Here is a 14721-nt window from a genome sequence, read left to right on the forward strand (position 1 = left end):
ATGTGATTGAGTATAAACATAGAGTATTTAAAAAAAAAAAGTATAAAAGATTCCCTGCATCTTTTAAAAGATTACTTGACACTACTGTGGCATTTATAACCCGGAGAAACTAAAAATGATTAAACGTGGAGTCTTTTTTTACAAGTGTGAAAGAAGAACACAGGAAACAAAGAACTGTGATAATTAATACTTAAAGCATCAGCTAACAATACATTAGAAAAAGGGCACTATGTTTTAAAGGACTAAAATGAATCCTTGGAAGTGTCTTGTTTACAAGATACAACGCCATCAACAGTCCTCACAATCCCTTTTAAAGACACTGGCTAATATCTTAACATTCACTGTAATATGAAGTTCTGTTAAGGTATCCAGCTGTGGCTTATTTTCTCCATAATACTGAATGGAAAATTCTATTTCAAGAAATCTAGTAAGATGTCTTTATTTTTCCTAAATTAACAATACCATTGATTTCACTTAAAAACTATTTTTCCTCCATTATGAGAACGATTACATAAGAACAGTCTTTTATAAGCGACTTTTATAAGTCTCATATAGTCTTTAGCTATTTTCCTGTGAAAAATGTAGAAGTATTTTTATAATTTCAGAATCAACTTTTCAGGTAAAAAAACCAGGGCACAACGCCCTCACTAACAAGGGTTTGATAATTATTAATGTTTTGAGATACATTAGTATCTCAAGACCAACCAGTAACAGGAAATTGTGTTAAACATACAAAGTAGATCGCTTGAAGACAGGCTTTTCTTGCTATTTTGACTTTGTTTACACCTATACAAGTGTTCACATACATCATTTTCTGCATTTCTAGTTAATAGATATGGTGAATACCTTCGAGTGCCTCTGAAAGTCTTAGCTTCAAAGGCAGATCATCAAACCAGTACCAGTATCTAACCGCCAAATACTATCTAAGCAGGTGATAGTATACCAAAACTGTCCTATACACCATGTGATCACAAAGACAGTTAAACTACTTTTCAGTAACTTTTACAAGAAACTGGAGAGTTCTCATTAAAATTCCCTTTCTCTTCCCCACTTTCATGTGTTTTAGGCACATTAAAATTAAGCCAGACGCCCTGATTTTTTCCCCCTTTCTATATATAGATTTCGAGAATATTTTGGAGAAAATTGATGGATTAATTACACGGTCTTTAGAAATCCACTTACAAAACAGCAAGCAATGGTCTTACCTAAAGAAAGAACATTTTTAAGATGGCAACAGCAACTTACAGGATATATTAAAAATACATTCAATACAATATTAGTGTTCAGAAAATACTAAATGATTAGTTTACTTACATAATGATTCTTCTGTTCAGGAACCAATATTTTCGTCTATGCCTGTCATATCCAATAGGTTCATGTCGAATGTATGGTTTATTCTTTTGGATTTCAGCAACACAGTCAGTTACTCCAGGCACCTTATGTGCTACGCAGACCTCGCACTGCCATTCATCTTCCGGTACCTCTTCAAGAGGTGGTTTCACACACTCCAAATGGTACACAGCTGAACAAGTTTCACAGCAAAGCAAATCCCCAAGTTTGTGACACACCCTACAATGATCATCATACTGAATAACACCTTCTGACATTAACTCTTCACGTGCAATGTTTGTTGTAAGAAACTGATCCACTAAGAACTGCAGAACTTTGATTTTATTCTCTACTGGTCCATAAGGATAGTCCTCTGTCTCTTGGTAAGGAAGAACATGATGGTATTCCTTGTCACTCTCACAATATACCCGCAGAACCTCTGGCCACGTCATTCCATCTATGAAATACAAAGTGGAATTAACGCTATCTTTGAGGTCAGCAGGTCCAAAGGTAGTATTTGAAGTGTCTTCTTCACGTAAAACTGCTTTTAAAAGCACTATATGCATCTCTGCCATAAGTGTGCACTGCTCTTGACTTACCAGAGCAGCACAGAAGTCCTCAAAACGAAAAGGAGAGAGGCGTAAAACAGTGCCAAAGTTCCTTAGTACCTCATAGATGGCAATAACATTCATTATATGCTCACTAGGCACCATTAAGTCCTCTGAGGATTTAGGAAACTCCAAGGGTGGGATATCTTTTTCTTCCAATATCGGAGAACGAGGACGATGCACTCTTTGTCTTCTCCTACCTGGAATAAAAAACAACAATAAGAATTTTGCCATTCATAGGTCAACATGTTTAAAGACCCATCATCAACGACTGTGTCAAACTTTCTAATTAAGGATTCACATCTTCACAGTTACATAAATGTGATAATTCAGCTAATAATCTTATACTTTAATCAACAGTATGAAAATAAAATACAAAAGATATCTGAAGTTTTGCTTTAGACACTTAGAGAAGTTGCATTTCCCGTACAATATACATCTACCGAATCTTTAAAATGTCTAGAATTTCAATTGTTTAAACTAGTTAAAAAGAAAGACATTTCCCTTAGCCAAAATATTAATTTAGAAAATTTTCTCATTTTCATTCAGCATGACTAGTTTATCATTTCTGCTTGGAATTTTAACTTTAAACTTGAAGAATCAAGCTTCAAACAGCAGATATTTTGTATTAAAATATTGCAGGCTATTCTCCTATCCAGCAACAGCGTACAGGAAAGACCATTTCAAGCAGATGTCTTCAGACATCAATTTCAACCAAATTAAAATACAACAGAGAACCTAAATCACTTTGTCCACTGCTTTCTAACTAGAATATTTCTCCTGGATACCTACAAGCCAGAAACAAAAGTTAAATGTGATGTTTTATGAAAATGCTTCAGGAACTCCCAATTAAAACCAAACAAACAAACAAAAACGCAAAACAAAACAAAACGACCACCCCCATGCTTCAATATAACAGGAGAGAGAACCACAGAATGAGAAGGAGGTAGAATTATGGAAGGACAAAGCCTAACAAAAAGCTAATCTGAACAGCTGTTTCACTACCTAAAAGAAAAGACACTGAGCATAATTAATTCAGTCTCAGATGCTAATTCAGATGAGATTCTACACTTTCTTCCCTTTAATTCCACTATCCTTGATGCCAAGCAGAAGGAAAAACAAAAGAGGAAAGTTTCTGTATGTGGCACTACTAGACAGATGAAATATTTCAGTCTTCTATCAAAATAAGGAAAAAGTATCCAGCTACATGCAACTATTTTGCAGCTATCAGTTAAAGTATTATGATGCACTCATTAAACCTACTTCCTTTATTAAAAAAAAAACAACACCTTAATCAAGTTTAGACAATCTCATAAACTAATCATAAAACCATCACTTTGGTTAAAAACCAAGAACCGAGATGAAAACTGTTTTTAGGTCCTCTGGTAAGCATATTAAGATTCTGGTCAACAACTAAATTTCATAATTATCAATTCTACACAGAGGAGTGGTTGGCAGAATGCATTTTATTCACAGAGAAAATCCAAAGGAAAAATGAAGCTGTCCATAACAGCAATTTCATATGCACACTTTAATAAAAAGTGACATATATTACGCATTGTGTGATCTGAGACTGAAGAGTGACACAACCACTATTCTGGAATTTTAAACTTCACATGAATAATTTCTCAATCAAATTCTGTGAATAACAGCCCCTCCCCCCCCAACTTGGTTCAAAAATTAAGAGATTAAGTAAGTTCCAGTCATCTTGGATGTTACCATTAAGAGGAAATGGTTGTCTGTGGCATTTGTTTAAGCCACCCTACTCCCTCCAATACTCCCATAAATACAGGAAATAAGTCTAATGGGGTGGGAGTGAAAGACCTGCTAAAGCAGGCAGATACACAAAAACAGATTCTGCTGAATCTGAGAACTATCATTAGAACTTCACCACATCGAAAAGGGGAAAAAAAAAAGTTACCAAAAAGAAAAGCTACCTTTAAGAAACATCTTGATGCGTAGTAGACAGTTTGCCAAATGATTCCAGAAGAAAAATAAATCAATCATTGAGCTAGTACGGCAACATGACACTAGATGTATCTCTCCCTCTCAAATTTTAAAGAATGAAATCTTATGCAACAAATTAGACACTCTGAAACAATATAGAAGATGAATTGCCAGATGTTTCCATTACAGAAGTAATGGGTCAACATCATCTGCGTATAAAAATAAATTTCCAAGTTTAGTTAAGTTTGAGTTCTGACTGTGGAAAATGAAAGAATGCTTGTATGACTGTCTTCCAATATGCTTCTGCACAAATCAGTGGAAAATGTTTAATCATGGCAAACACACAAAAACACCGGAGTTTCACAGCCAGGCACAAAGCAAGTGTTCTTACAGCAAGGAATATCTAGATTAAACCCAACTTTTCTATCATCATGATCCAAAATCACATATGCATAAACCAGAGTCGGTTTCATTGAAAGACCCTGAAGGAAAACACAGACACGTGCAGAGATTAAATTACTTTAGGGTCCTGAAGCTTCCTTCAATATTGCAAGACGGTGTAGGATCAGTCCTAGTAGGTGGTCATGCAAGACAACAACAATGCAGAACAGATATTCTGAAATCACTAATGGTCCAAATATCACAAAAAGCTGGCAGAACTATAAACTGGGATTCTTTTCAGTGTTCGCAATTGTAGCAGAAAAAAGTGTCTGTCACACAGTAAAGCCATAAAAGAAACAGACCTTCAAGAAAGAAAGCAGCAAGAACGATAACCCTGGTTTACCTAAATTAATCAGGAGTGACAAACCCCCGCAGTAATTTCAGGCAAAGATAAACTAGAATGAAGGAACACGGCTGAAAGAAGCAAAGACTCCTTATTTCCTCTCATTTGTTGAGATTTTCCACTCTGAGAACAAAATTATAATTGTCCTATGCATTATTTTTATTCTTCACTGAAAAAACCCAGACTCCCCATATACCATCTTTGTTGATGTCTCTTTCACAAGAGATAAACACTGGTATATTTGTTACATCAAACTAACAGGAGAAGCAAAAAAAGAACCTTGAAACAAGGCACTCCTAGTATTTTCTGAAAAAGTTAAAAAAGTTCTCTAACACTTCATCTTAAAAAGGAAGCTACTGGTACAATTAGAGGTCTAGAATAAATGTGTTATCAGGACACAAAGTATGTCACAATACCATAATAAAGAATTCTACTTTGGTGCAAGTACAATGTAACCGTGTAGTTGCATTATTCACACCACTCTTAATCTTCTATTTAAATCAATTTACATATTTTCATGTTTGCTTTGGTATAAAGCACAGAAATTTCAAAAGTAATTGTAAAACTAAGTTTAGACAATAAGGAAAAACATACTGTGTTATAAAACACATGCTTCATTTGTCCACTACTCTGTGTTATGCCTCATGGTATGCAGCACAGTTATTATATCATACCACTCAACACTCCCAATCCATACTGTAAATCACACACCACATCTCAAGAGCTCAAATCATTTCTCTTTTCGGACACTGAACTGCTTTGAACAATTCTGCACTGCATATAATCTGGTTTCCAGAGCTAAAAAAGGAACGTATTCGAAGACACAGAATATTTCAGAAAGAAACGGTACCCAGACATATTTTTCTTGAATGGCTTGCTGGCACAGTATTTCAAATCTTTCTACGTTGTTTGTTTTTTCTTTCCAATTTCACTTTCTATTTGTTATTGATATTTGCTGTGCCTAGCCTGAACAGAACTTGAAGGATAGAACTTTGAAGAATCACAGAGTGTGATTTGGAAATTCAGAAATTCCAAACAATTTGTGCTTAAACATATTACTGTTTGATGCATAAACTGCAAACTCAAGAAACGTTCCAGATACCTTTAAAAAACAACACAAAAAAACACCCAAAAAACCCAAACCAACAAAACCAAGCAGTCTAATCTCCAGTGAAAAAGATGGACATTCTCTGCCAAGGCGCTCATAAATCTTGAAGCATTCTAAGTGGCTGTTGAACTTAAATTAAAAGTGTAGGCCAATGGAATATGATATAATGATGTCAAAGTGCTATGCTATAGTGTCTGTTTTGAGCTGAAATTTTTTGTTTTCTACTGGTTGGGTGGATAACCCCCTCCCTTGCCACTAGTTCAGACAGCTGAAGAAAGGCAGTTTTGAACTCCAAATAAGGACTCTAGGCTTGTTTGCAATTCTGATAATAACAATTTCTTCATTGCTAATTATCTGCAGTGTTCTGACATCCCATACAGCTCACACAACTTAGAAGCAGTTTCAGCTTCTGTGAAGGTTTTTGAAGATCACAGTTCATGTTTACCCAACTGTTCTTCATATACACAAAAAAACCCCTGCAAATTTTGAAAAGTTTTCCTACAATAAACATATCCAACTTTTCAAGCTCTTCACTTTCAAGGAAAATCTTCTCTTTTCCACAAGGCAAATTGTCCAACGCTTGAATTTGACATTCACTGGCAGATTAAAAAAAAAAAACCACCAAACCAAAAAACTTTGGTCTCTTCAAACATTTGTATGTTCAAATTATTTTATTTTACTTTTAATTATTTTAAAGATTCTAGGATTTGATAACACCTTTCCCCCCCCGACTTGTTGTCATTTCTCATGGATTTTGCCCTCCACAGAGAATTTTGAGTACTATCCGTGAGAAAAAGTGTTAATTGAAATTTAATTAAATTGATTAAAAAATAATCAATGACCTCAATCTAAATATTTAAGAGAGAAGTGTAAACTTGTGTAGACTATACAATTGATGACTACACAATAACAAACATTTATTTTGATTTGGGACACTACATATGTGCATTACATTAATATGTATTTAAAATAATATATGGAAGTGAAATAGTACAACAAATTCAGTGCAATGACCACACTGAGCAGTCAACAGAATTACACTGTTGCTCTCTTTTCTTAACTTTGTATTACTACATCACCTACCACGATTAATATTTTTCAATTTATCTTGGTATAGTTTAAATAACTTCGGATAAATCATTTTTATGATTTGCCCTGAATAATTTCCCACTTGTGGAAATCTCTTCTTGTAGCAGCAGGTTTTTTTGTTTTAAATAGAAAATGCAGTATGTACTACTTTGTCTAAAACAAAAAACATCAAGAGGATTCCAGAGCAAGTGTACTATCAGAAGTCACTTCTCCTTTAAGCACCACCACCACCTGACTGACTAGACTTTAAACTGAATCTAGATGTATCTACTCTCAATTAGAGAAAGTCAATGTACTCACACTGAAGTTTCCCAAAATGGACTCAAGTTTTATTACATGTAAATTGTATACTTCTAAGATAGTTTCTGCATATTAACCAAATCCCTGAATCAAATTCCACCTTCAAGTTTGAGCCAGTACAGAGAGAGAAAATGTCCACTTCTACGCATACAAATTCCATAGCTTTATTTGGAAGGATAAATTGATGTGCCAACAGCCTCCTGCTGCCACGACTGGACTATTTACAGGATCCAGATCATCTTGAGAGTCTCAGCATTATACTTCTATCTAGCATATGCTTCTTTTAAATCACATTCCTTCACTAGTTGTCTCCAAAAGTGATGAAGTAGTCTGCAATGGTTGCCTCTCCCTATTTTGAATTCTCTAGTTGAAGAGCTGCCTGTAATTAAGATTAAAGAGTAAACAATTTTATTCACATGGCACATTTAATTATAGATATTGATAATTATAGTCTACACTTACCAAATTCTATTAAAATAATTTATATTACAAATATTTAAGCAAAACACACTAATGATATTTGAAATAAAATGATGTTACTGAACTGAAGTTACAGGCTGAGCACCCAAAACCAGAATTTACTGAAGCACTTTAAAAAAACCAAACCCTTGCTTTATTATTTTTTTTTAATTTTCATCTATTCAACCTGTTTGATTCAAATGCTGACCCTTTCAAAATTTAGAAATGAAGTGGGGTTTAAAAGGACCAAAAAGTTTGTCTCCATTTCCATTCACATATTGAAAGAAGAAAAGGGAAAGTCACATCTATTCTTTAACTCTTTATCACAGGAGGATATGGAACTTAAAAATACTTTAATCACCTTTAACATATCTTCTGGTTTATGTAGACAGTTTTAAAACAGAGTATTTGAATGAGCTATTTACATCAGTGTCCAACATACAGAAAGGTTGTACCATGACTAAATACGACTTTCATGCTCTTTATGCTTTAGTTGTATTCCATTTACCATACGCACGTAGCCTAACAAAAATCGAGTTTTGCCTTGACTCATTTACGTTACATATCCCTTCACTCCAGATGTACAGTACTAGTAAACACAGCCTTTCAGCGCAACGTACTTCCAGTAATGGACTGGTGGATGGAGGTCCTACGTAACAAATATTCTGCCAGAACCAGTCTTGTTTAAACAGGGAGAGTGGTAGCTGCACCAGTAAGACCTAAAAAATAAACACTGGTTCCAGCATTTCTTGATTAGAAAGCTCACAATGGGTCTCATTTCTCTTTAAAAACTTTCCCTTCCTCATAATTTCTCAGCACTTGGGCACCAAGACTCCAGCTTAGAGTTCCTGTTCACAGTTGCAGTGAGAGGATAAACTTGATAGAGGATAGGGGAGAGAAAAGACAGACCGACGAGTTTCAGATACTTCAGTAATCTGTCACAGGAGGGCGGGGGGGAGTATAGAACAAACCCACCACAGGCACACTCCACAAAATTGACCCCAGCAAGTGAAAAGACTTTCAATTTGCCCCCAATAAGAGATTAATTTTTGGCTTGAATTTCCACAAGTCAAGTCAAACTACACTACTCTTACATTAAAAGTCCATCTTTAGTAAAACAGAACTGAGTTGGTTTTGTTTTCCAGATCATGAGTCACTACAGAAACTTCTCAACATAAAGACCAATTGGCAGTTATATGATGTCCTGGAAGCACGAGTACTGCTTAGAGAAGATATCCTCTCCTATGTTTTCCTTCCTCCTGTAAATTTTGGCTTTTCACTACCCTCCTAAACTCATTAAGACTATCCTATTTTTGTTTGGTTTTAATGAACATACAAGAATCAGACATTTGCTGTCCCATATTACTACTTTGCACCAGGCAAGTTTCAAATGAGATTGTACGGTAACACACAAGTTCTTGATACGTATCCCTGAGAAAACTGAAAACAGTTGATGAAAAATTCTTTTCTTTTCTTTCACAGCAGAATGCATAAACTAGATATAGCTACATGTTTGTCACAGCAATATCCAAACTGGTTCCTTAATTAACAGTCATCCTCTTGGAAGAGCATTTGCTGAGCTTACACCAAAGAAGGAAAAGAAGTAAAATGAATCAGTTTAACATAAAATAAGAATATATTATGAAAAGCAGTACCAAAATAGAAAAATCTAGATCTTTTTCTTGGGATAGGCCAAAATTAAAGACTTTGTGTTACACAAAACACTTTTCTCCCTTTTAAAAATGCCAACATGACAATCAACGTTTCTAGTATTCACAAATCAAATAATTTCTTCCAGAAAAATTTTCTGAAAGAATAAGATGCATTTGTAACTACTTGTAAGTGCAGCTCCAATTTGAATATTGCTCTGCGACAATCGTACCTAACTCAAATTTCTTTCTTTTGCCTGGGAAAAAAAAAAAAACCCAACCACAAACCAGATTAAACTTAAAATCTAAACTGACATTAAAAATAAGAGACAAGCACCACAAAAGCTTTGGAAGTTGAAGCACAAAGGAAAAAATAACCAGTTACTAGACTAGATCCTGAGAGCATCTTCCTGAGAGGACTCATACTGCAGAAATTCTCAACATGTGCTCCTAAGTTAAATTTGACTACTGCCTTGCATTGTACAAAACTAGGTCTTTACGTTCTTTAAAAACTGGTTTAAAACTTCGAATCTTTTGGCTGCTTATTTTTTCAGTTTGTACATCTGTCAGTAGTACACTTCTAAATCAAACTGGGGTTCTCTACTGATTTTACATGAAGAATTTAATTTCTCAACATTATGGCCATCAGTACACCCTCAGTAGGAGCCAGGAATACAAACCCCCTATATTCTAAGGCATCATTTTAACATTTGGATAACTAATACAAGGCAAGTAGCAGATGACATCTCACATTGTCATTCTGAGAAGTACTCAGAGTAACAGCGCTTTTGTGCCTAGAACCCAGGGAAAAAAAAAAAAAAAAGAATAAGTAGCACTAACATTTTCAGGAACATTCTGACAGACAATTTCTTAGTTGGAACACACTCAGGATAAGTTGTAACTAATTTCAGAAGTTAGTGAGCCCTGAGAGCCGGCCCCAATATAGTAAAACGCACATTTATTCACCTTATACCAGATCTATGTGATACAATGATCAGCTATGGAATTTTACTGCAGACCTACAAAAAAAGTTTGCACAATAAACTCATCTGCAGTACACCAAATTATTCTACCTTTTACAACATACCTACTTTGATAATGGTATGGTATTTGCGCACAGAGCTTTTTAGAAAGATGACGAAGTGACAAACACTCTCTTCAGATAAACTGCATATTTGCATGTCAATACAACAGAATCAGCCACAGATTTACTCGTTTGGCCTTCTACACAATTTCTTTGCTAGGACTTGTCTTCTACATTTTTCATGACTGGCATGATGAACTAGTGATAGTTCCTCTAGAGTACAAATCAAAGTTCAGATTACTAAATGGTAAAATAAGAGCATGCCAGATTTCATTTAGAGAACAGGGTACCCTAGGTAAGATGTTTGGGAGGCTGGTAAATCTTCTCACATGACAGACAAAAGAAGCTGCATATCTTACTGTTGTTATCCCAATGTCTCCACTTAAACAATTGTTCAAGACCATGAAAACGTGTTAAGATATAAAATTACTAGAGACACACAAAATGCAGCACCTCATTTCCAGTTAAACTCCTTCACTCTGAAGATAAAAGCACACTGGTGAAGTAACTGGTTAACAGAAGTGATGGTCAATCACTGTAAATGGTCAGACTAGCAAAATCCATCTAAAAATTTTACGTATTTTAAGATAAATCTTTTGCCTCACAACTCCACTGTTGTGCATTTACTTGTTAGATAGACTGATAATCATCTCAGCCAAAATGTAGATGTGTAGCTCTTCCTAAAGCTAGTTTTCCAAGTTTTTGACGAAGAAAATCAAGAAACAGAAAAAATGAAGAACTTATAGGCATCTTAATTAAATCCTTCTTTTATATTCTGCAACATATGCAAAATACTTGATCTCTATAATGCAATTGTGACAAGCCTAAAGTGGAACTTACAGTGGACAGGTAATGGCAAAACTGTTCAGTGATACAAGATACATAGGACACCTATCCTAAAAGTACATCTACCTTCTGCGGATACAAAGGGATAAGAGAGAAGGGACATTACACACACACACACCATCCCTTCATGAAGTCTGTCCAGCAGAAAAAAAAGCAATGATAAATGTCATAGCATTCACACAATAAGCCTTTACTGTACCATTACTAAGCGTTATATCAAAGGCATTTTACCATTCCTATGGTTTTGCTTCTTTAAATACTTTAATAATAATACAGTAAAAAAGTACTCCTACATCCAAGTTCAAGATATATCGTAAACTTCCCAGCAGAGCACAAAAATTGAGCCCTTCTTGGCTAAAGACATTGCACTGTGATCTTTTAATTCATTGTTCAATGTAAGTTTGAAAAACTGTAAAAAGTCTGTCACCCATTTAAATGGGATGTGATTTACATGAAAAATCTTGGTTGGTAGGAAAGTTTGATTGGGATTGCAATTTTTCAATACCCTGCTCTCAAAAAATAAAACTCTTCAGCCCCTAAGACTACATCGTGAAAGTGGCAGTAATTCAGGCTGCACGTGACTGAGAGAAGATTAAGTAGAGAACGATCGTTCATCGTCTCTTCTAGTAGAAAAAACCTAGCGGGCACCGCACGATTCTGTCAGGGGCCAGTTTAAAACAATGGAGAACACACTCCTTCAAGCCCTCCAGTTAACCACAGGAACTTTGTCACTGTATATTACAATTCATCTGGTTTGAAGACAAATATATGAAAGAAAAAAAAAACCTTATCTAAACATAGCTAAAGACCAATTCTGGCTCAGCTTGCACCTGAGTCAAAGAGCAGTGGAGCCCATGAAGGAACTCTGAAGACATATCACTGTTATGCTTGCCCTATTCTGAACACTATTCTCTGCACTGGCTGCTGTCAGATAAAGAGATACTGAGGTTAGGTGAATCTTTTCCTTGCCTATTAATGCTGTTCTAATGTCAAGTATCTCTTCCTGGATTATGATAAGACTAAGATTTCAACCAGTGCCATCACTGTGTAGCAGTGCTCACAACGTAGATAGTTGTTCAGCAGAAACAAGACACAGACTGAGCTGATCGAATGAAAAGTTTGTACTTTCTTTGCAGAAGGGCAAGAGCATGTCTGCGAGAGAGGGAAGGAGGGACGAAGACCTTTAGGCAAATACTGAACTAATGAGAACTGCCAGTAAATTGCCAAAATAACAACGTAGATGTTTTAACTATGAAACAGCATAAAAAAAAGACACATAAGGATGAAAATGCTTACACTTAAACTTATCTTTAAAAAGATAACTGAAGCTACCCTGACCAAGTGAGAAATAAACATAAATTATCAAAATGGTTTCTGATACACCTAAATACCACATAAAACCTGTCTACGCTTGCACAACAATGCACACAGAGGTATCTTGTGATTTGCCAGAACACTTAAGTACATTTCAAAAATTGAATACACCCATACTCTGTAGAAATCGTTTTAAACCTGGATGCTCAAGTAAAAAAATATTTGCCCGACCTCGCCAATTAAAATCATAAAAATATTCTTTCCCTGACAAAAGCACCCCCCAAAAAAGTAATAAAAATTAAAGTTACCACAACTAAGCAGAAAATGAAGAGTTAAAAGTCAAGACAGTACTTTAGTTTTTTTCTTCTGTGAAGCCAGACCTCAATCTTTAAAGTAATAAATATTCAAAAAATTTCAATTTGATTGCAGGACACCCCTGCAACAGGTAAACTAACACCTTCAAAAATTATCTCTAAATTAAATCCATTTAGTAATGTATGTACTTATTTTGATTCATTTAGGTTCCTGAGCATATGGATATAGATTAAAAAATATATATATATAGACAGACATACAGAGTTTTTTTAAAGGACTATTATGAAGTCACATAGTGAGCTGATACCATTAACTCACCAAAATAAAAACAAATGACATATTTAGTCGCCAGTACTTCCCCCTTTTAAAAAGTCATCAGCTAACTACTCAAAACTACACTCCTTTTTTAATTAAGATGCAATGCCTTTACACCAACAACCTGTTCCTCCTCCCTTCCAAACTGGCCAAATACTTGTACAACAGCAGTGTTTGTTATCCTGCAGCCCAACTCAGAAACACTCCTAGGTTATCCCTAAGTTTAACTACTCTCCTGGTTCAGAGACTTAAAAAAAAAAAAAATAATACCCTAAGCTTGAACTCCATTCTGGAATGAATTCAAATAAATCCAAAGTGCTTAAGTTTAGATAAAAGAATTTTTGAAGCTTGCAACCCACATGGCTAATGAACTAATTAAGGACAAACAGAAGTACAGGCCTTAAAAATTTGATCCCAAATTTGCCACTAGAGGTTAAAGGGAAAAAAAAAATCACAATGATGTTTAACGAGTTTTAACCCCAACATGAGTTTTAAAGGTTGCCATACCTTAAGATAAATACAGTATTTAAAACGAAGACTTTTGACTCAACCTCCACCTTTTAATCTTTGTGTTTAACTAAAACTAGGTTTACACCCTTGCAATGAGGCCCTGTGCACTTTTCCCCAAACTATAACAATGCAATCTCCATTTTGAACAATGCACCTCATTTCCCTCCTTGGAAAGCTAGTTTTGTCTTAAAGCCAGTAAACGCTGGATCCAGTTCTACCTCTGATTTCAGGAGCCTGAAAATTTTCAGTGTTTACGCTTGGGTTTTTTTTAGGCCACTTCAAGTTGCATGTGCTTCCTTTCCTTTTAACATCAAGTTATATTTGCAAGCACAAGCCATCCTTTCCTGTATATATTTGAAAGGACTTCTTTGCAAGGCATTCATCTCGTTTCCCTTGTTTTTAAATATTAAGTGAATGCTCCATACACTTTTGACTTGTTTGCAACATGTTCTGGTGTATCATGCATTTCTGCAGTCCCCAGAATCTCCATGCATATTCGCAAAGCATCCCCTTGTTACAGCATGTACTGCCCTCCCTCCCTCCCTCCTCTCAGTGCATGTGTTTGTAAGCATCTTCTAATGTTCCCTGCATCCGTGGGGTTGCCAGTCGTTAATTTGCATACCCCTCTCTCCCTGTGAGTGCTTGCAGGCATCCCTTACATACACGCAGGGGAGGAAGAATGCGTGCAGACTGTATTTGCAAACCTAGAGGGAGCATGTGGGGTGCCCTCGACTTGTTTTAGTTCATCCCACTGACTCTCTACCTGGGGTGCTGCTGTAGGTGCTGTGGCTCCTGAAGCTGCTCTCAGTGCAATAACTGGCATCGTCTTCATCCTCCATCTCTTCAGGGTAGTCAGAGTCGTCGTCGTCCTCCTCCTCCTCCATTATCTCCTCCTCATCTTCCTCCTCGGAGTCCTGGTTATCCTCGGGGTCTCCCTCCTCTTCCTCCTCGGACACCATGCTCTCCTCCTCCTCTTCACTCTCATGATCATCGTACACCACTTTGCTGATGCTCCTCCTGGACGAGGCAGCCCTGCCTTGGCTGTTGCAGCTGCCTCCTCCGCC

At 35.9% G+C, this 14721-nt stretch overlaps 1 protein-coding gene across 1 annotated transcript in view; it reads right to left on the reverse strand.

Annotated features, from left to right (window-relative positions):
- Positions 1 to 14527, reverse strand: part of LOC104075246 (nucleosome-remodeling factor subunit BPTF-like) — a gene marked incomplete at its 3' end in the record, with an annotated part of 42619 nt that extends 28092 nt beyond the window's left edge. Inside the window, exons 1-2 of the mRNA XM_009575679.1 lie at positions 14421 to 14527; positions 1315 to 2137 (exon numbers count right to left, since the gene is read on the reverse strand). Of these exons, the coding sequence (XP_009573974.1) occupies positions 1315 to 2137; positions 14421 to 14496 (899 nt within the window). The remainder of the gene's footprint in view (positions 1 to 1314; positions 2138 to 14420) is intronic.
- Between the last annotated feature and the right edge of the window lie 194 nt (positions 14528 to 14721).

This window comes from Fulmarus glacialis, unplaced genomic scaffold (genome assembly GCF_000690835.1).
Source record: "Fulmarus glacialis isolate BGI_N327 unplaced genomic scaffold, ASM69083v1 scaffold16334, whole genome shotgun sequence".
Taxonomy (NCBI): Eukaryota; Metazoa; Chordata; class Aves; order Procellariiformes; family Procellariidae; genus Fulmarus; species Fulmarus glacialis.